The sequence below is a fragment of the Halichoerus grypus genome, chromosome 10 (genome assembly GCF_964656455.1).
Source record: "Halichoerus grypus chromosome 10, mHalGry1.hap1.1, whole genome shotgun sequence".
Classification (NCBI taxonomy): Eukaryota; Metazoa; Chordata; class Mammalia; order Carnivora; family Phocidae; genus Halichoerus; species Halichoerus grypus.
This window is the reverse complement of record NC_135721.1, coordinates 97,948,999-97,974,851: the sequence shown is the minus strand read 5'-3', so window position 1 is coordinate 97,974,851 and position 25,853 is coordinate 97,948,999. Positions and strand designations below refer to the sequence as shown.

Sequence of the window (25,853 nt, the reverse complement as noted above, 5' to 3'; positions counted from 1 at the left end):
TAAGTAATCTTTATAATGCATAATTACAATATCTAATGTACAATTAAACATATATATTGTAAATATAAGTAAATATTACAAATGTAAACCAATCATTTTTTGGTGGGCGGACTGTGAATGCTTATGATTACTTTATTCATTTCTGAATGTTTTACTTTTTTGTAATAAGCATTTCGATTTATAATGAGACAAACTACCTGTTTCAAAATTTTTTCTTAATCTACTGTGATTATAGCAATCATTTTACTTCCTTTTTGCTTCTATGAATCTCTGGTTCATTTCCATTTTATCCAACAACGATGACAACCGAAGTAGATCATCAGATATGGGGGTTGCGAACGGGAACTAAACATCTAATGTCACTGATGGGGGCACAGCTACTCAAGGTCAGAATTACGGTCTGTGATAGAAGAAGGGGATGGAATTGCTTCGTCAGGGCAAAACAATTCGCTCACAATCGTTCAAATCAACAATGATTTCTCAAACACCTCCTGAGGAGCAGTGACACAGTATCGAGAAAATCAGACCCCTTCACTTACCACTAAATATACAGACCAAGAGACACAGTTATCAACTACCAAGGGCTATAAGGAAAAGACAGAGGATGCTGAGGGAACAGTCAAGATGAAATTCGGACGGAGGTCGGTAGGGCCTCTGTGAAGAAGCAACATTTAAACTGGGATCTCAGAGACTATGCAGACTGTGGCCACATGAGGAGCTGGTGGACACACAGAAGAGTGTTCCAGGAGAAGGAAACAGCACAGGCAAAGACCCAGAAGAACAGATATGCACAACTGGAACACCTGACTAAACCAGCAATGAGCTAACAAATTACAGAGAGCTCCACTGATATGAGGAATCTGCAAAACAAGATAGAGGATCATAGGGGAAGGGAGGGAAAAATGAAACAAGACGAAACCAGAGAGGGAGAGAAACCATAAGAGACTCTTAGTCTCAGGAAACAAACTGAGGGTTGCTGGAGTGGTGGGGGGCGGGAGGGATGGGGTGGCTGGGTGGTGGACACTGGGGAGGGTATGTGCTCAGGTAAGCTCTGTGAATTGTGTAAGACTGATGAATCACAGACCTGTACCCCTGAAACAAATAATACATTATATGTTATTAAAAAAAAAATTACAGAGAGCTTATGGTGCGTATTCAAGTTAATACAATGTTACATCAAAGGAAAACCATGCTGCCATTAGGCACTAAGAGGGAATCTGCTATCTTGCATCCTTGCCCATAACTACCATTCATCATTTCACTAGGAAAAGCCTCATCTCCTCAGGTGACCTTTACAATTCAGCTTTTGACTGTGCAATTATAAAATGAAGGAAGCAGAAATGCAACCCACTACTCAGACAATACAAATCTAAAGTAACTGAATAAAGACATTGTTCTTTGAATTCTATAGCTCATCTTTCCGCCTACTTTGAAAACAGAAAACACAGGAAAGCTCATCGCCTTAAGTGGCTCACAGTGGAATACCATTCAAGGACAAAAAAGAAAACCAAAAAAAAGTCAGTAATTAACACTAATCTCCATTAATGGAGGGAAGAAGCCCACTTCTTTCAGTTGCTTTCATCACATGTTCCCCAAGACTGTATCTTAACAAGCTATTTAAGGCACTCTATAGCAACTGTAAAGTTAGTAAATGATCCATAAAAAAGCAAGACAATGGAGACCAAAAACTGGAGAAGAAATCAGCCTTACAGCAAAGCAAACTTTTGAAAAATGGCAAAGCCCGATAAAATAAACCAGCAGAGACAAACACAGTAAATAACCATCAACGAAAACTCAGGCTAACTACCAAATCACCAGCAACATAAATATTGCCAACTACATGTATAAAACTTCCACACTCAAGGTCAGCAAGGGAAAAACAGATAAGAGACCGATAAAGTCCCAGGAAGTCAAGAGAAGAGAGAAGGCAGAGTTAGCAGGGCACTGCCTTCATAGGCAATGTGACCTTTTCTCCCAGGAGATGCCCTGGAGACCATGGCCTCACCTGAAGGTACAAATCCCATCAAGAGTATCTCTAGCCACGACCAGATTCTGGTTCTGAAGCCCCTTGCACATTTGTACAAATTAAGTGGAAGGAAATGAATTCACTTCATTCACATTTATTAGATGTCTGTTAAGTTCCAGGTGCTATGCTGGGCATTCAGTGAACAACAAATTAGATTCTGTGCCCGTTTTCTGGAAGCTTACAGTCGTCCACAGTGAGGTGAAGGCTCAACACAACACAGGACCTGACCCTGTGACTGATGTCTCCTTGCTTTCTCCCTAATGTGAGATATTTATCCTTTCCATTGAAGGCAGGAAATGGGGAAGAACATAAGGAAAAAACAGTGAAGGGGTGGGAGACAGGAAGGAAAATGAAACTATAGTTGACCCTTGACAATGCAGGGATTGGAGCACCAACCACTCACACAGCTGAAAATGTATAACTTATCACTCCCCCAAATCTTAACTAATAGCCTACTACTGACCCAAAGCCTTACTGATAACAAAATTAACATATTATTGAATGTTATATGTATTATATATAGTACTCTTACAATAAACAAGTGAGAGAAAATATTAAGAACATAAGGAGAGAGAAATACATTCACAGTAGTGTACTGTATTTATCAAAAAAATCTACATATAAATGGACGTGTGCAGCTCAAAGAACAACCTGTGTTGTTCAAGGATCAACTGTACTTACTTTCCATGTAATTCAGCCAGTGAGAAGTCCTCACTGCCATCTTGGTGCCTCTGGTTCTTTTGATCCAAATCCCAGAACTCTTCACTCATAACCTAGTTCCTTCCAGCTTTACATTCTGAGATGCCACCCCTATTCTTCACCTGAAGACCAGGAAGGCTGAAGCTAAGTGCAAGCAGCATTCTAGTAGAGCATGTAGCTCAGCACAGGACAGACTAGGTCCTTGATGAATCCTTGGTGATGATTAGGATGCCCAGGACATGCTTCCAGAGAGAGCCACCATTAACAGGATTCTCCAGAATCCAATTCCTGTGAATATAGCCTAGAGCTACATCCAGGAGGGTGTACTCCCGTTGGTAGAGTCTACACTTCAAGAGGATCCCTCTCCAGTTTGCATGCAATTGGAAACTCTCACACAGTACTGGTAGAAAATGGTGGTGATGTGTGCAACCATTCTATAGAACAATTTGTGAACATGTATCAAAAGCCTTAAAACAATTTACATTTCTGGACTAGTAATTCTTTTTTTTTTTTTTTAAAGATTTTATTTATTTCACAGAGAGAGACACAGCGAGAGAGGGAACACAAGCAGGGGGAGAGGGAGAGGGAGAAGCAGGCATCCCATGGAGCAGGGAGCCCGATGCGGGGCTGAATCCCAGAACCCGGGATCATGACCTGAGCCGAAGGCAGACACTTAACGACTGAGCCACCCAGGTGCCCCTTAACTAGTAATTCTATCTCTACTTTTTTCCCCCTGAGGAAGTAATCATGGATAAACACAAAGATTTAGCTACAAATATGTTCATCCCAATTGCTTGTGATGGCTTAAAACTAGACAATGAAACGCCTACCGGAGAAGATAAGTAAGTTATGGAATACCCACAGAATGCCGTATCACAGGGACATTAAAATAATGTAGGGAAATATTTAGGAAAGGAAAAAATAAGTGCAAAAAACTCTTACAAGTCCAGTACGAAGCTGTCTTGGTAAAAGAACACATATAAATAAGTACGTGTGTGTGTGTGTGTGTGTGTATAAGCGAGTATATATATGTGTGCCCACACACAGAGAAAGAAAGAGAGAGATGGCTACATAATAGAACAGACAGAGGTACAGACCGGAATATACAGCAACATGTGGATTATGTGTAGTAAGTTCTTTTTTGCTTGTTTGTAATTTCTAAATTTTCCAAACTGAACATATTAAAATAAAAAGTTAGGTTAAAAATAATTATCCCTCGTCCATCTTCATCCCTTGTTTGTTGACAACTGCACACCATCCTCACTTAGGAGGCTTTCATAGCTACTGACGTCCGGGGTGCCCCTGATGCCAGCCAATTCCCAGCTCAGAATGCCACACTCCATCAAGCTCCTTGGATGGCTTACCAAATACATGTCTGATTTTTGACTTTGATATTTTTGGGCCCAAATGGATTTGAAACCCAGATGTTTCTCCTCTTCAGAATTTAATTATTCAAATATATCCATTTAAATCAACCCACCACTGGCTAGTGCTTAAAGGATGCTAATGCACAAGTGAAAATTTCTTCCTTTATTTTCAAGACTGAAATGAATTTGGAATGTATATAATTTTGCTTAGGGCACTTTCAAGAAGCTGTGAAAGCTTCCACATCCCGCCAAATTAGCTGTCTGTTTGCAGTCTCAGAGCAAGACAGAGGATGCTTAAGCAGTGGGCTTGGTTTCTTCATAAAGACTGTGCCGGTTGAGGAGGAATGTTTCCCCTGCAGCGAAATTATTTCCTGGCAAAGACCCTGGCTGGGCACTACTCCAAAGTGGAACTAACTCCCAAAGGAAGTCACCAGGCTGCTTTGCCTCATCCAAAATTTCTTTGGCACCAAGTACCACGCGTGTGTATATACAAATCCTGGTTTCCAGGGAGCTTGAGACGTAGGCCAGCAGTAAGTTCCAAAACTCTGTTAGAAATGATACACCCAACTTTATGTGCCCACTTTGATTGATAAAATGTTCTTGGGAAGCAAGGACTTCAGTCGTATAAAGTCCAAATCTTACTATGATTTAGAGCACGGGGTTTTTTAGACAGGGGCTATGTGGAGAATCAGTACATTACCTATTGAATAAAGAAAAAAGAACTGGTTGCTTTCAAGATAAGTTGGTTCTTACTGCATACAATAATTTGCAAACCAGACATACTTCTTTCAGAGAACGTTGCTCTAAGAGGAACTGAGTACTAAGGAGTAATTTTTAGTCTACTGCAAAAAAACAAAAACAAAAAATCAGGTCTATATGATGCCAAAGAAACCAAGAGATAAGTTCACTTTTACCAGTTAAGAAAGCCACAAAAAAGTACACCTTTATGAGCGAAAAATGCAAAAAGATAGGGGCCAGTTAAAAAGTGCAGATAGTACAAAGTGTATGGGACCCATTTGAAGCATGGGGCACCTGAAGACCTATGAGCAGGCATATCCTCTGCCCTGGGAGCACATCCGTTGGCCAAAACGTACACTTCAATGAACATTTGTTAAGTGCCTACTAAGTGGGAGCTTCTGGAGATTAAAAGATGAGTAAGGAATGGTCCCTGCCCACAAGAAGCCTCCTGGGAAAGCAGACATAAACATCAGTTAAATGAATCTGAAAAGACTGTATGACCAAAGTACGCATAAAATGCCTGTAAGAGAATAAAGACGAAGCATTTAGCTCAAATCAGAGATGCAGAGACTGCTTCTTGAGGAGATCAGTACTGATACTCAGGCTTGAAAGACGAAGAGGACTGGCCAACAGAAGGAGTGGGAAGGTTTTATTAATGGCTTTATGAACAGATTTTACACAGAGGCTTGACCTGGAGAGAACTGTGAAAGATCTGTTTTGTCCATTTAAACCAAAGCACAGAGTTCAAGGGGGAAAGTGACAGAAGACAATGTTGGAGAACAAAATCATGGATGGTTGTGTTGGAGCTTAGAAGTCATCACATGGGCACTGAGAGGCCAAGACAAACGCTGGGAGGAAGAGATGTCTTAGAGAAAGATGAGGTCACTGCAAAGGGCTAAGGAGGGGTGACTTAAGGTTGGGACACGTTTCCAGGGGCAGGGCAATGAGTCTGTCCTGTGCACTGCATAAAGGAAGTCAGAAATCACCGTCAGGGCCGTGACAGTCACCCTGATGACCCTCCAACATATACCACTCCTCAGGTATTGACCACATTGGCCATTTAATTATTTTTTTAAACTGAGATACATTTGACATATAACATATTAGCTTCAGGTAAACACGTGATTCTACATTTGTAGACACTATGAAATGATCCCCACAATTAAGTCTAGTTACTATCCACCACCATAGTTAGTTACAAAAAAATTTCTTCTTGTGATGAGATCTTTTAATATTTACTCTCTTAGAAACTTTCAAATATGCCATACAATAATATTAACTACAGTCACTGTGCTCTATGTTACTACGTATTACATTATTTATTTTATCACTGGGAGTTTGTACCTTTTGGCCACCTTCACCCGCTTCACCCTCCTCCCCGCTGGCAACCACCAGTCTGTTCTCTGTATCTATGAGCTTGGTTGTTTTGTTTTGTTTTGGTTGATTCATTACATTAGATTCGACGTACAAGTGAAATCATAGGTATTTGTCGTTCTCTTCCTGACTGATTTCACTTAGCATACATAATGCCCTCAAGGTCCATCTGTATTGTCACAAAGGCAGAATTTCCTTCTTTTTTTTATGGCTGAGTAGTATTTCTGGATTGCTGATGAGATAGGGGACACGAAACTCTGCACTAATCACTGGGCTTGGACACCTGTTGATCAGAGAATTCTATGAATAGGACTCCCTGCAATGAGATGCAGCACCTTGGGGGGACAGGTCTGGGCTGCACTGCACAGCTTTCCCTAATTTAAAGGCACCACAGTAATACCAGTTTGGCATGTGCAAAGACAATGCTCCTGGTATCCTGATTTCTGATAGGCTTTTTACAAAGGTCTTCCCTGTGTAATGAATCATGCTCCAAGGTGACTGAGCCCCTATCTGTCTTACTTACTGGAGCCCCAAAACAGGGCTGGACAAATAATGGGCCCTCAAACAGTAGCTAAATGGATGAGGAAAAAGTGGTAGAACTTATGAATATCGATTTCATTCAACAGGGGACACCGCCTTCACCCTGGGGCTTTGACAGGCCACACAGATTCCAGCTTTGCCCAGGGGGTACATGGTGGCTGACAGAGTACTCAAATGCACAGTCACTTCTAAGAGAGAGTTCAAGGCCTGGGGCTCAGTGTTTCAAGATTGTGCTCATTATTCTCCCTGCCTCTTGACAACCTGCTCTTCCTTCCCCTGCCATTTGTACTTCTGCTGGATAGCACGCAACCCCCAACCAATTATCTAAGCCAGAAAACAGAAGGCAGTATCTTTACTTCCCACGTCCAATTTATCTAGGCTTCATGACTTCCTGCCCCAAATGGCTCTGGAGCCCATCCCTTCTTCTAGGGTCCTTTGACCGCTGTCTCAGTTCAAGCCCTCACCTCCACGTAACTTCCCGTAGCTTCCCTGGTGCCCCTGTTACTCAGCTGCCAGAGTGCCCCTCCCAATGTAAAGATGATCACATCTCTCCTCGGCTAGAAAAACTACTTGGATTCCTACCATCAATCAAGTTTTGAGACACCCAGTCTTAATGAGCTGATTAAACTGAACTTGGCAGTGCCTGACAGAGGTCATCAGGAAATCAATCCATGTTGGATTTATGTTCATCATTTATTTACTATACTTTTTGGTGGAGGTAAACTGAATTTTGAGATCTTCTTTCTTTATTTCCAGACATTACTTTCCAGATTGGACATTCTTGAGAAAATGGAAGGAAAAAAAGAATGAAAAAAAACACAATGAGATACCACCCCTCATACCCATAAGGATGGCCATTATTTAAAAAAAAAAACAAAAAAACAGAAAACAAGTGTTGGGTATGATGTGGAGAAATTGGAACCCTTGGGCACTGTTGGTGGGAATGTAAAATGGTATAGGTGCTATGGAAAACAGGATGGCAGTTTCTCAAAAAGTAAAAACAGAATGACCGTATGATCCAACAATTCCACTTCTGGGTATATTCCCAAAAGAACTGAAAGCAGGAACTCAAACACAGATATTTGTACACCCATGTTCATATCAGCATTATTCACAAGACCTAAAAGGTAGAAGCAACCCAAGCATCCCTCAACAGATGAATGGATAACTAAGATGTGGTGTATACATACAATGGAATGTGATTCAGCCTTAAAAAGGAAGGAGAAAGTTCTGACACATGCTACAACGGGGATGAACTTTGAAGACATTATGCTAAGTGAAATAAGCCAGTCACAAAAAGACAAATACTGCAGGAGTCTACTTATGTAAGGTACCTAAGGTACTCAGATTTCTGAGACAGAAACTAAAATGGTGATTCCCTGGGCTTGGGAGACGAAGGGAAGGGGAGTTTAATGGGCTTAATGGGCACCGAGTTTCCATTTTTATAAAGTGAAGAGTTCTAGTGATTAGCTGCACAATAACATGAAGGCACTTAACACTACTGGACTGTACACTTAAAAATGGTTAAGGCAGTAAATTTTATGTTAAGTGTATGTTATCACAATGTAAAATAGAGTGAGGAAATGAGCTACCAAATGCTTATGAGTATATAGAAAATAATTCTCTGTCGTACCTGGGGCCATATATTTTAATCATGGTCATAAATTCTGGACATGCTGATCAGAATTTATAAAAACATGACACATACACAGGGACCATAGTTGTGCCTACAGACCCTGACCCGCCATCTCTCTCCTACTTCTAATCCTACCTCCCCAAGAAACAGCTGTCTGCTCATCTACTCTTGGCTATTTTTTTTTTTTCAGTGTGCTCCCTAGCCAGGCCTTAACCTGTGGACTCTTAATGTCCCTTTTATGCTCAGCAGGACTCTCTCCTCCCAGCACTCCTCTGGTCTGCTCACAAAATTTCCCTCTCCCAGAATCTCTTCCCTCCTGTCTGCCTCTCCTACTTGCAAACATCTCAGGGCCCAGCACAGAATCCAGTTCATTTATAAATCTTGGAGAGAATTCTCCAGAAGAACTGAGGGGAGTGATTTGGGATTCCTAAGGGCTGAGGGCCTAGGACCAAATCTTCAGGTAATATTCTTCCCCACTTTGTCCTCCCAGCTGAGGGAATACTACAGACTTCCAACAGCATCATGTCCTCAACTACAGAGAAGAAAGCAGTAGACTAGGGGCTTCAGACTGATTTTCACTTAGGACTCCTTATAACCCCCACTAGTCCCTTCCCATACTACCCTTCTCCTGAGATGGGCTCTGGCCATTTATTCCAGGCTCGGTGTGGCTATGGCACTGAGAGTAAGCTGAACAAGGTGGAAACCGGGGGAAATGTCATGATAGGGACATTTGGGTCGAGGACAAAAGGGTTCCTGTGAACCAGGCTTAGGATCAGATTCCACAATGCTGGCTGGAGGCAATCTCCATGTCAAGAAAGATTCCTTCTGGAAGTCTCTGGTTTTCTAAGTTACCCAACACATTAGAAGGCATGGCTACATGAAGAGGATCCCTTCCTAGACCTCCCAGGGGTGGGCTGTTTACACCACCACTCTCCGCCCTGAATCACGTACTGCCTGGCCTTCACTCAGAATGGGTTCACGGGCATGTGCCCGTTCTCCCGGGAAAAGAGAACATGCATCTGACACTTACAGGTTCTCCACACAGAAGACTCTCAATAAATATGTGCTGATCTGTGGAAGCATCTCAGTGCTACTTTTCCATCTTGAGAAACTAACATGTTCTTGTGTCCAAGCAGCTTATTACTAGATTTAAGTAACTATCTAGCCAGAGTCCAAGTAACAAACATACTTCTTTCAATGGTCTTCCAGTTTATTGCATGGTAGTTAATTTAGGCTGAGAGTATTTATACCTGTAACATCAAAAAAGGTATAAACAACATGGCGATACTTTAATTCTGCTTCATTTTGCCAAGTTGCTGGAGCAGACACCTCGTGACACCCATAAATCAGAGTAGGAAATTTTTCTCCAATTATGTTTTAATTCATGGGCAATCATTCTCTACAGCAGGTGGCAAGTTGAGGGGGGCTAGACGTCATGAAGTCAGGCTGGTGAAGTATTGAGTAATTTGAATTTGAATTTTTACAAATGAGTACTGCAGGGGTAGCAGAGACAAAATGTGCCTGTGAACTGAAGCCAGGTGAACAGGATGTATGATGGCGGTATCAAATGCATCTAGAACCATCTCCTCAGCCAACGGCAATGCAATCTAACACAGATGCTTGAATTTCTCTCTTGAATTCTCTGATTGCCTTGGTCTAATTAATTTCATCATGAGACCGTCTTCTCATTTTTTGCTTGAGGATCCTGAAGATGACCTTGAGATTATTCAAATAACTGCAGTGTCATTTAGGAATTGACCCATGTGACAAAAACATATTCTTTTGCAGAATATGCCATTTTCCACTATTTGGAACATCCATGCCCAGAGAAATTAGTGAAAAACTTTTCCCAGAAGGATCTACGTATCCTACTGAAATTTCACTCTTTTTTTTTTTTTTTTTTTTAAAGATTTTATTTATTTATTTGAGAGAGGATGAGAGGAGAGAGAGAGCACATGAAAGGGGGGAGGGTCAGAGGGAGAAGCAGACTCCCTGCTGAGCAGGGAGCCCGATGCGGGACTCGATCCCGGGACTCCAGGATCATGACCTGAGCCGAAGGCAGTCGCTTAACCAACTGAGCCACCCAGGCGCCCCTGAAATTTCACTCTTAATCCGTTTGCTAAACACTTACTAAGCATGTTATGTGAATGACATTTTAAAATACAGAAATTAATATGACAAGCCTCTGACCTCAAAAAACTTCCAATCAAATAGGAAAGACACTAACACAAGCCAAACTCTTGTGCAAACCCTGGCCCACACCGGCCCTCCCTGCCTCCCCATCTCAGGAATGGACACACCATCTGCCCAGCTATTTACAACTGAAACCTGGGCATGACTCTTGATTCCACCACGCTCCATCTCTATGGCTACCACCCAGATCCAAGCCACTCTCCTCTCGCCGCCTTTTTGTGGCTCCAGTGCCTTAAATTAAATGTCCCCTCCTCAAGAAGCCCTCCCTGATCGCTCCATCAAATACTGCTCAAGACATTTCCTTTCATTTTCCCTTTCTACACTTATTTGTAAATTACCTGTGACTGCCTCTCTTTTCTGGCCAGCTGTAAACTGACCCTGTGGGGGCTGTTGGCAACTGTGCCCCTGGGCTAGAACCCTGCCCCGCCCCCTACAGGAGGCACGCAGAAAAGACATGTTGATTGATGAGTGTCCAGTGTCCGTTACAAAGAAGACCAAAACCAGGATGGCAGAAATGGAGGAATGTACAGTGAGGAGGGAACACTTCCTTTTGACTGGGAGAACAGCTTCTAGAGGAGCGATCCTAGGTACTGTGCTTTAGAGGACAAGTTTGTGCATCTCAAAACACATGCCAGGCTCCGCAACTAGCAAAAGACAAGCCCCAAAGGCATGGTTAGTCCAGGTAAGTCTGAACAACAGAAAGGATCCCTGAAATGGCTGGAACCCAGAACACAAGCACGGATGTGCTGAGAGGAGAGCACACAGAGGGGAGTGCCTGAGTGACACAGTAAGGGGTTGGAATTTTATTTTTTTAGACCATGGAAAGTCACTGAAAAGTTTTGAGGATGAAAAATTAATATATTCTAAATTACATTTTATAAACACTGAGAAAAACTGTTGTAACTTAAAAACCAGCCAACCACCCAAAATGGCATCACTTTTAAGAGAATTACATACACATCCACCTATATTTGGAGGAGGAGAAAAAAAAAGGTTTGGATCGCATCTGTAAATGCCAAAGGAGAGAGGGGCTCACAGTTGGTGACCCTGTGTCTCCAAGAGGATGAGCTGACTACAGATCAGGTTTCGGTTTACAAAGGCACTGAAAAGCCATGTTAACATTTCCAAATGGTTTCAAAGTAAAAGGCATGAGGATGGAGGATAATGAAGCTAGTAGCTGGATTCCAGGACTGGAGCCGGGTCCTGGGCTGGGAGATGATTCCAAGCGAGCACGTTACACATTCCAGAACAGTTTAGTCAAACAATATTGAACAGATGGGATCGTAATCCTTACACAGACATTAACACTAAAGACCTGCATATGATATTAAACAAAGTGAGTATATGAATGACTCCATCTCAGCCACAATAAAAGGCTGAAACTACTGTAAGGGATCAAAGACCTCCAACAAAATGTGCCTTCCAAAGCATCGATAACCCAGGTGCTTGGAGGGCTTTACCAATACAGCTTATTCAAGACCGATTTATCTGATGAGCACAACTCTCCTCAACAGCGCTGTAGTAAGATGGGGGAGCTGACCAGTATGGGCAAAGGCAGTTAACTGGGGCTTGTGCTTGCACGAGTTCTGGAGGGAAGGAGAGGCCCAGGAGCCTGCAGCCACGATATTGTACTAACTGGTGGTTGGCTTTTTTTCCCCTTTGGGTTTTTTGTTTGTCTGTTTGTTTTGGCTCAAGCGAGGTGTCAAATCTGGGCTTCAGCTTGCCTATAAAATGAGGAATCCAGAACCATGATCAAAGGTCCCTCCCAGTTGTAAATGCCTGTGACAATGAAGAAATTCCTTGCAGGCACACCTGCTTTCCACAAACCAGGGAAGGGACCTGAGCCAAGGACGGATGCCTCCCAGCTCATCCAGGCTCAGTGTCTGTGAGAAGTGCTGAGGTGGGGGTAGGGGGGTGCTCAGGCAAGGAACTGGCCCAGGTCTGAACACGCCCCCAGCTGGAGAAAAGGTAGGTAGTGACATGGTCACTGCATGGGCCGGGCATCAGTAGGTGTGGACTCCTACCACAGCTCTATGAGACCATGGGCTGGCAAGCCGGGATAAACTCTCCACATGTCAAACGGGGATGGAGTCACAGTGAGGATTATGAGACAACAGATGTAAGATGCTGAGTGCAGTGCCGGACATACGGCCACTCCTCGGTCCATGACAGTCCTAGAAGACGTCGGTGTCAGTTTTATCTCACTTAGCTGTTGCATTTACCCCCGCTGCTTTCTAGGACATTCTCTCTGTAGGAAAGATAAAATTATGGAGCCTCATGAAAGTCCTTTCTTCTGGTTCCCTGTTCTTAGGCATTTTCACCGTCACCACGTCAGCCACGCTGACTGCCCAAGGTCACCCAGCCGCGAAGTCCATCTAAAACACTATCATTTATGTCCTCAGGGTCCCCCCAGCACCTGGAAGTGGTGAACGTAACTTCCCGCGCTCCTGGATGCCTAAGAATCAAAGTTCTCTGTTATTACAGTAAGTTTATAAAATGAGTTGAAAGTGCCTAAGACCAGGGGATCATGCACTGAGTAACCAAAGAGCCAATTCTAAAATATTAGACAATTACAAAAATGATAACAAAGCCTGTAACAGTCTTCACTAACGCTTCTTATGCTGTGAAGCAAAAAAATCCGAATACACAATCTCATTTATGTCGTGATTACAACGAAGTACAATTATGTACATACAGAGCAAGCACTGGCAAGCGACTTGGAAAATGACGGGGCTGACTTGCTACGGAGGCGCGAGGCGCAACTGCGGAAGTTTCATTTTTATCGAGTGACTTGAACGGGGTTGGCACAATAAACACAACAGTGACAGTCACAGGGAAGGAGGCGCTGACGTTCACTTACCCTGGGTTATATAACATGACCGCGGACAGGTTCTCACAAGACTTGGAGAGGTCAGTCATGGACAAGCTGAAGGAGGACAGAAGGCCACTCTAAGAGCAGACACAGGGCAGAGCGGTTACCTTAGTGGGGAAGAGAGGGCCAGTGCCCTGGACTCACTGCTTCCACCTTGTGAGAAGCAATGAGGCGCATACACCCATTAGCACGCACCACAACTGGTCTATGGGGGGGGGGGCACATCAGGGAGAGCCGGGCGATGGATGCCTCTCAAACCCAAGCCTCAGCTAGGCACAGTGGGGTGCTAGGGCCCCAACATGTCCAGACCGGGAAAGCTAGCCAAGAACTGCGCCACTGCGGGGAACTCCGTGACCATGCTGCGCAAAAGTGGAGGGAAGGGTCACCCTCCATTGCTGGCAGGAGCCATGTCCTGTTCTCAGCAGCACTCACTACCAGTACTGAGGGACCAAGGTGAGGAGGGAGAGGGGAAGGGAGATCCAAAAAGGAAGTGCTTAACCTGTTTGCTTCCATGGAAAGCTACTGGCAAATATATCTTCCTCCCTCTCTCCCTCTGCAACTGTGAACCAAAGGGACCCTCCAGGGAGACCCTGGGCTGCAGCAGATAAGAGGCTTCACTGGCAGCCCCAGAGAAGGCTGGGACTTGCAGCTTTGTTGTTATTTCCCATTGAAGGCTCGGGCCCCCTGAGCAGCCCTCACGGAAAGAGGCTGACTTGCAGGGGGCTATGTGACTCAGGGGTGAAGGGCAAACAGTAAGGTCAGCAGGTCAGGGCTGCAGCACAGGCTGCCACTTGCTGGTTAGGGACCAAGTTAGTCTCAGTTTCTCTTCTTGGTCATCTGTGACATGGGGGTAGGAACAGCTGCTGGGCAGATAAAGCAGTAAAATATGTGTACAAGTTTTATACAATGCCCGGCTCACAGAAATGTTAGCTGTAGTCTTTACCTTCCTCAGTCTAAGGACAGTACAGTGTCCCTAGACAGATTTCTCTCTCATCTCTTCCTCTCTCTCTCTCTCTCTCTCAGGTCCTCTACCCAACTCCCCCACTCAGCATTTAAAGTGCCCTCTGGATGTCCCTATCCAACCAACTGTCCTAAACTCACCCCCTCTCTGCTTCACACCCCAACCAAAAGTCCAACTCGCTGTGGCTGAAAATAAGAAGTGAGCAAACTTTTGAATGAAACTGATTCTGACATTGGGTTAACTCCTAAAACAGATCCTCACAAGTAGAAGTCACCCTCCACTTAATGCAAAATAATGCCCAACTCCTTTGGGGGGTGGAGGGGTAAAGAGAAGGGTCTAGAAGGAGCCATTTCTCCTTCTGCTCTGGAATCCACCAGCTTGCCCTCCTACTTGATCAGCCAATCATCCACTGAGCAACAACTCCCTAGAATTAGTGCAGGCTACAGAATGACTTCTCTGGTTCCATACTCCAGAAAATCAAAATCAAGCCCCAGCCCCACCAGGATCAGAGTTGGCTCCTAGAGATTTTATGCTGCTCACCTTCCTCTTCTCCCTGAGCTTGGCAGCCTCCTTAGGATGGTTAAAGCGAAACATATTGGTTCTACCCAAGAGTATCACAGCACCTAAGAACATACAAAAACACAAGTAAGCAACTTGGTTGGTTGACAACATGATATTGTGGAATTTTACAGTTGAAATGTAATTTCCAGTGCACTATAAAACAGTAATAATAAGGGAAAGCCTTAGTCTCCAAAGTCTGCTTACATAAGCCAATTTTAAACCTGCAAATATTCTGATTTTTACAGCTGAGTGTCACAATGCTCATGTTACCAAGGCAGAAGTGATGGATTCAAGCATTATATTACAAGATTTAAAACTTAATATCCAGATAATTATACTTTTGATTGTTGAGAAGAAAAAAAGAAATACATTCTGCAAAGTGATGCTGTAATACCAAGCAAAGCGTATGGACACAAATTTGGGAAATGTTTATTAATGCCAATAAAAGAAGAGATTCCAAAGGAAAAAGTGCTTTCAAAAGAAAACATGGTGAAATCGGCGGAGCCCAGGTAACTACTACTAAAATCTACTTCAGAACTTAACAGGAAAGAACTTGTGTACATGTAGGGTCCGTTTCCACGTGGAAACACTGCTTCTTGTTAAAACCCGACTAAAATTTAGATGGCCACATCAGACACATGAGAAAGGCTCCCTTTGATCGATCAGAGTCCTGCTTGTTTGGAAAATGACTGCAGAAGAGGCAAAAGAATTCAATGTAAAAACCCAAGGGCAACAAAAACGTTAGGTGGGGGGCACATTTCACCATGATTAAGCAAATAAGCAAACACTTTCTACGGTCAGAAGTGTTCAAAGCTGGCATGGGTGCCAAGGAAGGCAGCGAGCTCCTAGTCACTGGAGGCACGTAAGTAAGGGAAGCGATGTTCCAGAAGAGATTCACTATGTTTATCTGGTTCCATCCACACCCGAGAGTCTACCACACCTCAAAAAGAGAACCCCATGTTCAATCCTTGCCCTGAAAAAGAATGCAACTTATTTGTGACAACAGAACACACACTGAAAGTCTACCACGCAAGATGGCAGGTGATGAGGTGTCGAGCATCTAAGTGATGCGTGCCAGGCTGCCGTAGGTGGGGATACACCTAAGCTGGGTCTCACATGGCAGCTAGAGGACAAGAAAGGTGGTTCCAGTTTGGGGTAACCATGGGGAAGGGCTAAGCCTCAGCAGAATGGGCCTGTCATCTTGGGAGAGGAGGGAGTCAAGTCCACCCAAAATGCAGAGCATCAGATACAGCAGCAAGAATAGATACTGGATAGATGACACAGAAACACACCGTGAGGACCTGGAGAGCCAGGGTGGGGAATATGCACCAAATGCCATAAACTGATGGCCAGAGAAAAACTTCAGCTCATAGATGTTTGGTGTGCCCCAGGAAACTTTTAAAAACTGAAATTATTAGGGGCGCCTGGGTGGCTCAGTCGTTAAGTGTCTGCCTTCGGCTCAGGTCATGATCCCGGGGTCCTGGGATTGAGCCCCGCATTGGGCTCCCTGCTCGGCGGGAAGCCTGCTTCTCCCTCCTCAACTCCCCCTGCTTGTGTTCCCTCTCTCGCTGTCTCTCTCTCTCTCTGTCAAATAAGTAAATAAAATCTTTAAAAAATAAAAAATAAAAAAAACCCTGGAATTATTAGCTGCCAACAGTTAAAAATCTGCAGTTTTCACATAAAGCTCTGAGTTTCTTTCTGATTTCCCTTCGAAAACTAGAAGGTACAGTATCAGTAGAGCTTATTGCCACTTGGCAAAAATCCCTGGGCTACTGAAGGCTGCCTCTTTTGGACAGAGCACGTGACCTCTGAGTGACCACGGTCACCAACCTCGTCCCTTGGCTACTATTTCTACCTGGACCCTGCAAGTAGTACCATAGCCCCAGGTAGCTATTTTAGAGCTTCAGACCAGTATATCCACCTGCCTACTCAACATATGGCTTCATATTCTCAAAGGAGTTTCAAATTCAGTATGGGACGGGTTTAGATCATAACCCCAGGGAACAACTGAAGGATTGGTTCTGGTGGTTGTCATTATTTAGTGGAAAAGGAGTCAATATGGAAAGAAGAACACAGTTTCAGTAGACCTAGAGGGATAGCAGTGGATATTAACCAACCTACAAACTACGTATCCCCCCTCATGTAAAATTGCATTCGTATATTTTCCAGTTATGGAAAGGCACCATGACCATAATTAAGAAAGGTGCTTTCCATGCCTCTTATGACCACGGACTCAGAACTAGGTGCCATACAGAGAAGTCAAAAGTTAAGCAGCCATGTTTAGGATATATATATATATATATGTATTTAATGCTCTCAAAGTGAAATTAGAGATTAATAAGGCAATCACATTCAGTGTGTTAATTACATTTAATACAATTCTTTTTTTTTTCTGTTAATCAAATGCCCAGCCATGCATTTTGAAAATTGCTAAAATATGTCAATGGAAAAATAGAATGATATTTCAGAGACATATTTCATATTAAATCACTGAAAATAATCTTGCCACCTGTGTATTTACATGAAATATACAGAAAAATCCCTCTAAGAGTTATAAAAGAAAACAAAACTACCCATGACCATTCCTTGTTTCCATCTAAATAATGTGCACAAACTGCCTGCCGCCTAAGAAGAGGCTCCGTTAAGGCTGGTTTCTATTTCATTAGATTCCTTTACTCAACAAACCCAGTGACTTAAAAATTTTCCTTCATTTTTACATTATGCTGCTGTTAATTCCTTCATTCATTGAACAAGTACCTCATGAACCTGACTGCATGCTAATCCCTGTGATAAGTACTGGAGATAGAGTTGAACGAGTCAGACACAGGTCTTGCCCTCGTGGGAGGGAGAGGTGAATAATCAAAAAATTCCACAATCAGATGCAAAGCTACAACTGAAGGAGAGATCCTGTGCCCAGTGCTCAAAGAGCACATAAGAAGAGAGCTGATTATAGGGGAGGTTAGGGACAGAGGCCCTGAGGGAGGTGGAAAGTGGTGCCTAAGACAAGCTCTGAGGATGAAGCAGGGGCAGTGAGGGAGTGCCATACATAAAGGTCGTTGGCAATTAAAGATGACGATGGTGGTGCTGGTGATGCTGAGTGCTTGGAAGATGGTTAAATGCCTACAGCAGAGGGAACAGGGAAGAACAGTACACATGATGAAGCTTGAGGGAGGGAAGGGAACAGACCACATAGAATCTTTCAAGATACAGAGAAGTAACTTTTATTTTATGTAGGTACAGAGGAAGACAGTGAAGGGCTTTGTGCAGCAGCATTACATGATTTGATGACAGTTGTAGAAAGTTTGTTTCTTCAACTGTTTGAAGAAGGAACCAAAGAGGGCAAGAATAGATGAAGATAAACAAGGTAGGAGGCTATTGCAAGGGTCCAGGTCAAAGGCAACAGTGGTTCAGCAAGGGAGAGGAGACAAGGAGGAAAATAAACAAGTCAGGAAGATATTTAGGAGATAGGATCAATAGGACTCCACAATGGGCTAGATATGGGGACAAGGGAGGTGAGGGAGATGCTCCTGGGTTTTGGCCTGCAACAACTAGTTGGATGGGGAACTGTTCACACAGATTGAGAACAATGGAAAAGGACCAACACTGGGTTGGGAGAGAAATTGTGAGCTTGGTTTTATGCATAATAAATCTGAGATGCCTTTGGCAGGTGGAAATATGAAGCTCTGGAAGAAAAACCTGGGACATCTATCAATCTATCAGTCTATCTACCAACCTACCTACTGAACTACTTACTCTCAAATAAATATATATAAATATATACATATATGTATAATATAAATGTATATATAAAATACAAATCTATATAAAACATATATACACACATGCACATCCATAAGTGTACATATCTACCTAACATCTGTGTGTAAGGTTGAGACCCAGAGCCCCAACCTCTTGATGCGGCCAACAGCAAGCTAAGCTTAACCTCTCCAGAATTCAGTTTCCTTATCTAGTCATTAAACTGGATACTTTCTAAGGTTCCTTTCAGATTTTAAACTCTCTTTAACTATGAACTACTCCTTGATCCGAGGTTAACATGATTAATCACAGCAGATGGACTTTTCTGATGCATTCAGTTTGTAATTTCTAGAGCATATCTAAGCCTCCTTGAAATATATGATGACTTCTCTAAGATTACCTCAGAGCCCGTTAAATACCACAAGGTAGACAAATTCTAGACAGTCTTTAAAGGAAATGGAAGGGAAATGACACTGTAAAAGGGGACACAGAGGCACTTGTTAACAACCAAAAAAAAAAAAAAAAAAAAAGGAAAAGAAAAAACCTTCACTTAAATCTCTGTGAATGAAACCACTGAATGCTGATTTCACAGGAGATTTTCTGTTTTAGTATTTCAGGTACACTGAAAATGAAACTAAACATGTAAACATTTCTAGGGATTTCTAAGGAGTATAGTGACAATAATCATTAATATCACTATTAATTACCCTCCTCAAATTTCATGTGAGATTTTCTAATTCTGCTACTGCACAAATAAATCAACTTTTTTTTCCTATTAAATGTTGTCATATGAATATTTCTGAGGTGACAATGTACAAATTAATTAATTCTGGGTTATAATTAACGTAAACATGTAAGAAAACTGTATTCCCAAAAGTGAATGGTCCAATGTGATGAGTTTAGAGGCTGAAAAATAAGGGGCCTTGTGAAATTCTGCTTCAGGCTCCAAATTCTGAATTTAATCACTTTAGAAAGCCCCACCCCCACCCCACCATACACAAAGACGGGCTATAACACACTGCTAAAGCATGCCCAGTGAGAGAGGTTTTCATTTTGGATACAATCACCAGAAAAGCAAACCTCTGCCTAGGAACCTAATTTTCTAGAATGGTACTGAGATGTAGGTCAGGGTGAGATAGGATGGGTGAAGTTCTTAAAACGTGCTTCTGTGGGATGATTTTCCTTTGGATTTAAAACATCTGCAAAACATTTATATTAAAATAAGTTATGATGATGGCACCATTTGGGGGACCTAATAAAGAAAAGGACTGATTTCCACTAACATATGCCAGGACTTGAGAACACATTACATATGTTCTAAGGCCTTGGACTCTTGTGACATTGGCATTATTATTTCAGACACCTGATTTATAGCAATTTTTCTCTAACTCAAAATGGCTTCGGGCAGTGAGATGGGGAAGATTAAGATCTGACATGGTGCTTGTGGTAAGAAAATTTCATATGAATACTAATGAATTCAAACAGGACACATGGCTTGGGGTTCACAGCTGGCTTGGAAGAAGAGTGACAGGCACTCAGCATCAAGGGTAGCAGACGTCAGTGTCAAAGCACGCCATCAGGTCGTCTGCTGGTGTTTGTGAAGGATATAAATACACATGACACCTTCCCAAAAAGCTACATAGGCCCGGCCCCCTCCCTTTCAACATTTATAATTCAAACGTGGATTTACAATTTCCTGCTTTAGATAAATCACTTAAACCCTTGTTTACTCTTGGTAAAGTAAAAATTGCAAACCTGGATTGTGAGACTCTGGAAAAGAAAGTAAATCGATTTTCAGTCTTTGTCATTGAGGTTTCCGGCCAAATAATCCATCAAGAATTATTTGCCCAACTGTATGCACGTGCTGAACGTGGAGCTGTATAAAATTCCAAGATGCTCTAGTCCCATCACCCCAAATAAATGTTTGGATGTGTGTGGGGACAGGGGTGGGGTACATGGGGACGGATTTTTTCTTCTGAAAGCCTCAGGGGAGATTCAAAAAGAGTATATGGAACAAGTCTCATCCTTCTGAAGGAAAATGCAGAAAGTATATGAAATAATTAGAGGGTGATTCCAGACAGTAGACAATAAGATGACAAATTCTAAGGTACTGAATGGAAGGCATTATACTACCTGGTCAAGCTATTATTAAATTTCTTTACTTTATTTCATATTCTTTGTTACCGACAATACTGCTTATTCTGTTAGTAACAAGCTCAACTATTCAGTTCTAGCCTCCTACACACTCCAAGCTGTCAATATTTTATTGTTACTTCCAAAATAGTTCTTCCAAAATGCTTCCCTTCACTCTAAGCAACAATGATCTCTTACCTCCGTTAGTCCCCTTTTGTTACTGCTCATCTCTAAGCCCCCTTGGACTACATAAACATGGCACCATCCTTCATCTCAGCGACATTACGCATCTACCAAATGGTGAGCACCTTCTAGTCTGTGGTTCCCAAGCCCTACAAACCCACCATGAATCAGCAGCCCTGGTCCCCCACTGCTCCTGTCCTCCACCTCACCCACCCTCCAGGCTTCAGACATTTCTTCACTACACACTTCGGTCAAGCACATCTATGTCACATCTACATCACTTCTTCACCACGTGCCATTATGACAGATACGTCATTCACTTCAGAATTCAACTTTGGGTAAATTTCTCCTTTTTTGGCAGTCTACAGCCACCTTAGGGGAGGGGTTTCAGATGGAATAAGCACTCCCCGCCCTGTCTCTCCCACTGAATGCCACTGCTGTGCGGGCAGAATGCAGGCAGCAGTCAGTTGAGGGCCCTGAGAAGTAAACAGTAGCAGGCAGGCTGAAGAAGACAGGGATCTGAAGCACCAATGGGCAGATGGGGAATTTACCATTTGCCCCCTCCAGTGTTCCCTCCCTTAGCTGAGGAGGAAAACTAACAGCTGACATCAGTGCAAATGAGAACTCCAGGAGATGCCTTCCAGTTCAGGTTTGAGGAGGAGCAAGAGGGTCCCCTGGCAGCAACGCAGGGAGCAACGGGGGGGCCCAGATGCCTAAACTCATGAGGAAGGGGAAAATCTCTCTCCAATTAGAGGGTGGGGCATACCCTTGTTGCTTCTTCCTCTCTCTCTGCCCTCTCACTTTCTGGCCGCAGACTTGGGCACAAGAGCAGGAAGAACAAGAAAGAGGACTATACAGCTCCAGATGTCTAGCCAGATGACAGAAAAGGAAAGACCCTTCAGTGTTGACACAGAAGGAGAAGTTCAGGAAAACAAGCTCACAGAACTGTTTATGAACTCCTAGGCCACTTAGATCTGACCCTCAACAGCACACAAAGACTTCAAAGAACTGACCTAAGATACAGACCACTGCTCGGGTCCCAGACTGACTCTTGGGTAGTGCACACACGGGGCAGACCAGAATAGCACCACAAAGCCTTTGAAAACTGAATTGGCACTAAAGCCAGAATCACAAAGCACGGAGGCTAACTCTAATTTACAGTCTGACTCCAACCAGGTCCACTGTCTGCCAAAACAAAACAAAGCAAAATCAATGTTTCCCAAAGAATTTAAATAGGACTCAGAGTCTTATAACAAAATATCAAAAATGTCCAGGATGTAATCTAGTATTACTCAGCATATGAAAAACTGGGAAAATCTCAATGTGCATGGCAAAAAAAGCAATCAACAGATCTTATGTGGAGATCACAGAGATATTGGACGTATGATGAAGATTTTAAATCAGCTATTATAAAAATATTCAAACACAGGAGAGTAATCTTGAAAGGTAAAATGTTACAACAAAGAAATAAAGGATATAAAGAACAATCGATTATTACAACTAAAAAATACAATAAGCAAAATTGGATGGGCTCAGTAGAAGGGTAGAGAGGACAGGGAAAGTCCATGAACTTAAAGATAGACCAACTGAAATGACCTAATCTGAAAAGAAAAAAGAAAAAAGTTTACCAAAGGATAGAAATAAGTAAGCAGAGCCTCAGGGACCTGTGGAAACAATACTGAAATACTTAATAGTCATGTAACTGGAGCCCCAGAACAAGAGAAGGAAGACTATAGAGCAAAGAATGGCTGAAAAATTCCCAAATCTGGAGAAAGACATAAACCTACAGATTCAAGAAAGTCCAAAGATCCAAGATCCAAAATGGGTAAACGCCAAGAAACCCATGCCAAGGCACATCGTCAAGCCTCCCTATGGGATGTGAAGCTGAAAGTGACATTTAAAAAGGAACAGAGAGATTATGAAAAATAGATATGATGACTCTAATAAGAGAAGACGAATCAATAAGAGAGTAAGAAGTTAGAGAGTCTGACATTTGGTTGTTGCGTACACCGAATCTGGGCACTAAGAAACCATCTTCAGTGTGATTGGTTTTGGTCAGTTGGTCTCACATTAGATGTTCATCAGCATCACCCATACGACTTGTGAAAAACTGAAGTGCTGGGCCCCATCCCTACATTCTCTGACTCAGGAGGTCTAGGATGGGGCATTTCAAAATGCTCCTAGGGACTGCTGCTATTGCTGATCTGGGGACACGGCTTTTAAGAACTACAGGCTTTGGGTAGAGTCTTTAAGAAGAGTCAGGGCTTTGGCTTTCAAAAGCATCTGCTGAAACATCCATGTGCAAGAGACAGGTGTCAGATGTGCAGATCTCAAGTCTGAGGAAAAATCTAATGATACTGAGTGTTTATGAGCAAGTACAAGTGAGTTCAATGGGAGGTCAGCCACTGATATCTGCTGGCTGCCTATAATGTTCAAAAGGGCTCTTTTGTTCATTACATACCTTGGCTAAACTGCTGGAAGATCCATTTCCCTTGCTGGTTCCACTAAAATTCTTTTTTAATTTGCCACTGAACAACTCACAGCAGCCCTAAAGCAAATGAAAATTTTATCAAAGCCTCCTCAGCTCACTCCCCAGACAGTCACCTGTTCCCTCTTTCTGAGTGCTTGAATAGATGCAAATATATTTTGGCACTGAAGCATAACACATTCAGATGCACCTAGGTGTGAAGTCCCCAGATGCGTTTCTGCAGCACATCTAAAAGGAAAGATGAACATTCAACGGCTCTGACAAACCCGCAAGACGACCAAGGGAGTCCACTGATATGAATGGGAAAACTGATTACCTTGTTTAACAACTACCAGCTGTAAAATAACATTTTACAGGAAAAAGACAAAAATAATAATAATTAACATGAGAGCATAGGTCCTAGAATTGCACAGAAAATGCTGAAAATACTTTTTGATTGTAACTCACTTGATTTTTGTACCAATTCATATTAAGTATATGGGGAGTCGGGGGAAAGAAGACAAAGAAGAAGAAAAACCTAAGGTCTAAAACTTTACCAAGAACAGCTCAAGACATATGGACTAGAAGCCATGGTCAAATTCATGCTTTCTTCTCTAGCAATTGCCTCTCTTTCTACAAAATCACACTATGTATGAAATTACTCAGTGCAATGATTCTCCGGCATCGTGGGAGTGAGGAAGCCAAGCTCCAGAGAACACGGCAATTGAAGAGCAGGTCAGATGCAATGCTACATATGCCATGCACAGTTTCTGGAAGAACTCAGAGAGGAGGAGGAGAAAAGCTTCATATACCAGGCTTACGGCAACATACATTATATATGTCATTACAGTTAATTCTCACAGTACTAGCAAATGCTTTTTATTTTAGTGATGTTACCAGATGGAAACACTCCTGTAATTTAAGGCAGGGGAAGTACTGTTTATGTAACGTGAAAGAAGTAAGGCTGTTAACAGATACAGGTAAAAAAATTTCCTTGCGATGGTGAAAATCTGCTAAATGTAGGTAAATCTCCTATTAGTTGACATTCACAAGTATCTTAAGTGATCTAGATAAGGAAGTGGTAATTACTACCTGTGCTTTTTAATGGGACATCCTAACTAACACATTTCCAAATGAAGTAATTTACTAATGAAAAGAGACATTTAAATACCAAATATCAGCAAATACTGGAAACTGGTAGTGAAAAGATAGGAAGCTGTTGGTAATACAGGGTAAACCCAGAATCCAGTCAAATGCAGAGTTAATACGGTGAGATCATTGTGACTTGGGTTAACATCCACCTGCATTCTCTGTTCTTGATACCATTCCTTAAATTGCTTCATGGGCAAAAGCCAAGGTAATTTTTGGAGTATGAATATACTGCCATGCTTACTTCTGTTTCCCAATTATTACAATATTTTAATGAAGTCCAAATTCTTTCTCTTTTTCACTTTGGTCTTGCTTTTTTTGTTAAAAAATCAAATCTTATAGGGGTGCTTAAGTGGCTCTGTCGTTTAAGCATCCAACTCTTCATTTCAGCTCAGGGCACGATCTCAGGGTCGTGGGGTTGAGACCCACATCAGGCTCTGCACTGAGCATGGAGCCTGCTTAAGATTCTCTCTCTCTCTGTCTCACTCTCTCTCTCCCCACTGACCTCCACATCCCCCTACCTGCTCACACGCACTACTGCTCTCTCTAAAAAAAAAAAAAAAGAAAAATCTTACAAATATAGCTGAAAATTCTTTTGTAGTCCTGCCTGATCAAAAACCCCCCTTTTTCTCCAGAGGTTAACACCATTCCAAAGTAGCCATGTGTTAGTCCCATTCACATCTTTTTATTTTTACTACTTATTTTCATAACCAAAATCAATACATTATATACTCTGTGTTTTTAAAACATGTTCCAGTTCTCATTTTAATAATCCTCAAAAATTAAGAATTGTTGGGGTCCCTGGGTGGCTTAGTCAGTTAAGCATCCAAATCTTGATTTTGACTCAGGTCTTGATTTCAGGGTTGTGAGACTGAACCCTGCGTTGGGCTCTGTGCTCAGCAGGGAGTCTGCTTAAGATTCTCCCCATCTCCCTCTCTCTCTGCCCCACCCCCCTCAGGTGTGCACACACACTCTCTCTACAAAAAAAAAAAAAAAAAATAAGAAATGTTAAGTGGAGAAGTCTAACCCTTAATTTTTGAAGGACTATACATGTTCTTTCCCTGGTGGGATCTTTTAGTCTTAAAGTATGCGCATTTAAAAAAAAGGTATTGTCTTGCTTCTTTCATGTAATTCCTTGAAACACAAAGTCATCTTGCATTTCATTACCCTAAGACTTGCTAATGACATTTTTACACGG

General features: G+C 42.5%; 1 protein-coding gene across 3 annotated transcripts in view; it reads right to left on the bottom strand.

Moving 5' to 3' along the window:
• Positions 1 to 25,853, bottom strand: part of KIF16B (kinesin family member 16B) — a 297,963-nt gene that overhangs the window by 119,261 nt on the left and 152,849 nt on the right. For all 3 annotated transcript variants that reach the window (XM_078056901.1, XM_078056903.1, XM_078056902.1), the window contains exons 16-17: positions 14,947 to 15,029; positions 13,434 to 13,522 (exon numbers count right to left, since the gene is read on the bottom strand). In XM_078056901.1, the coding sequence (XP_077913027.1) occupies positions 13,434 to 13,522; positions 14,947 to 15,029 (172 nt within the window). The remainder of the gene's footprint in view (positions 1 to 13,433; positions 13,523 to 14,946; positions 15,030 to 25,853) is intronic.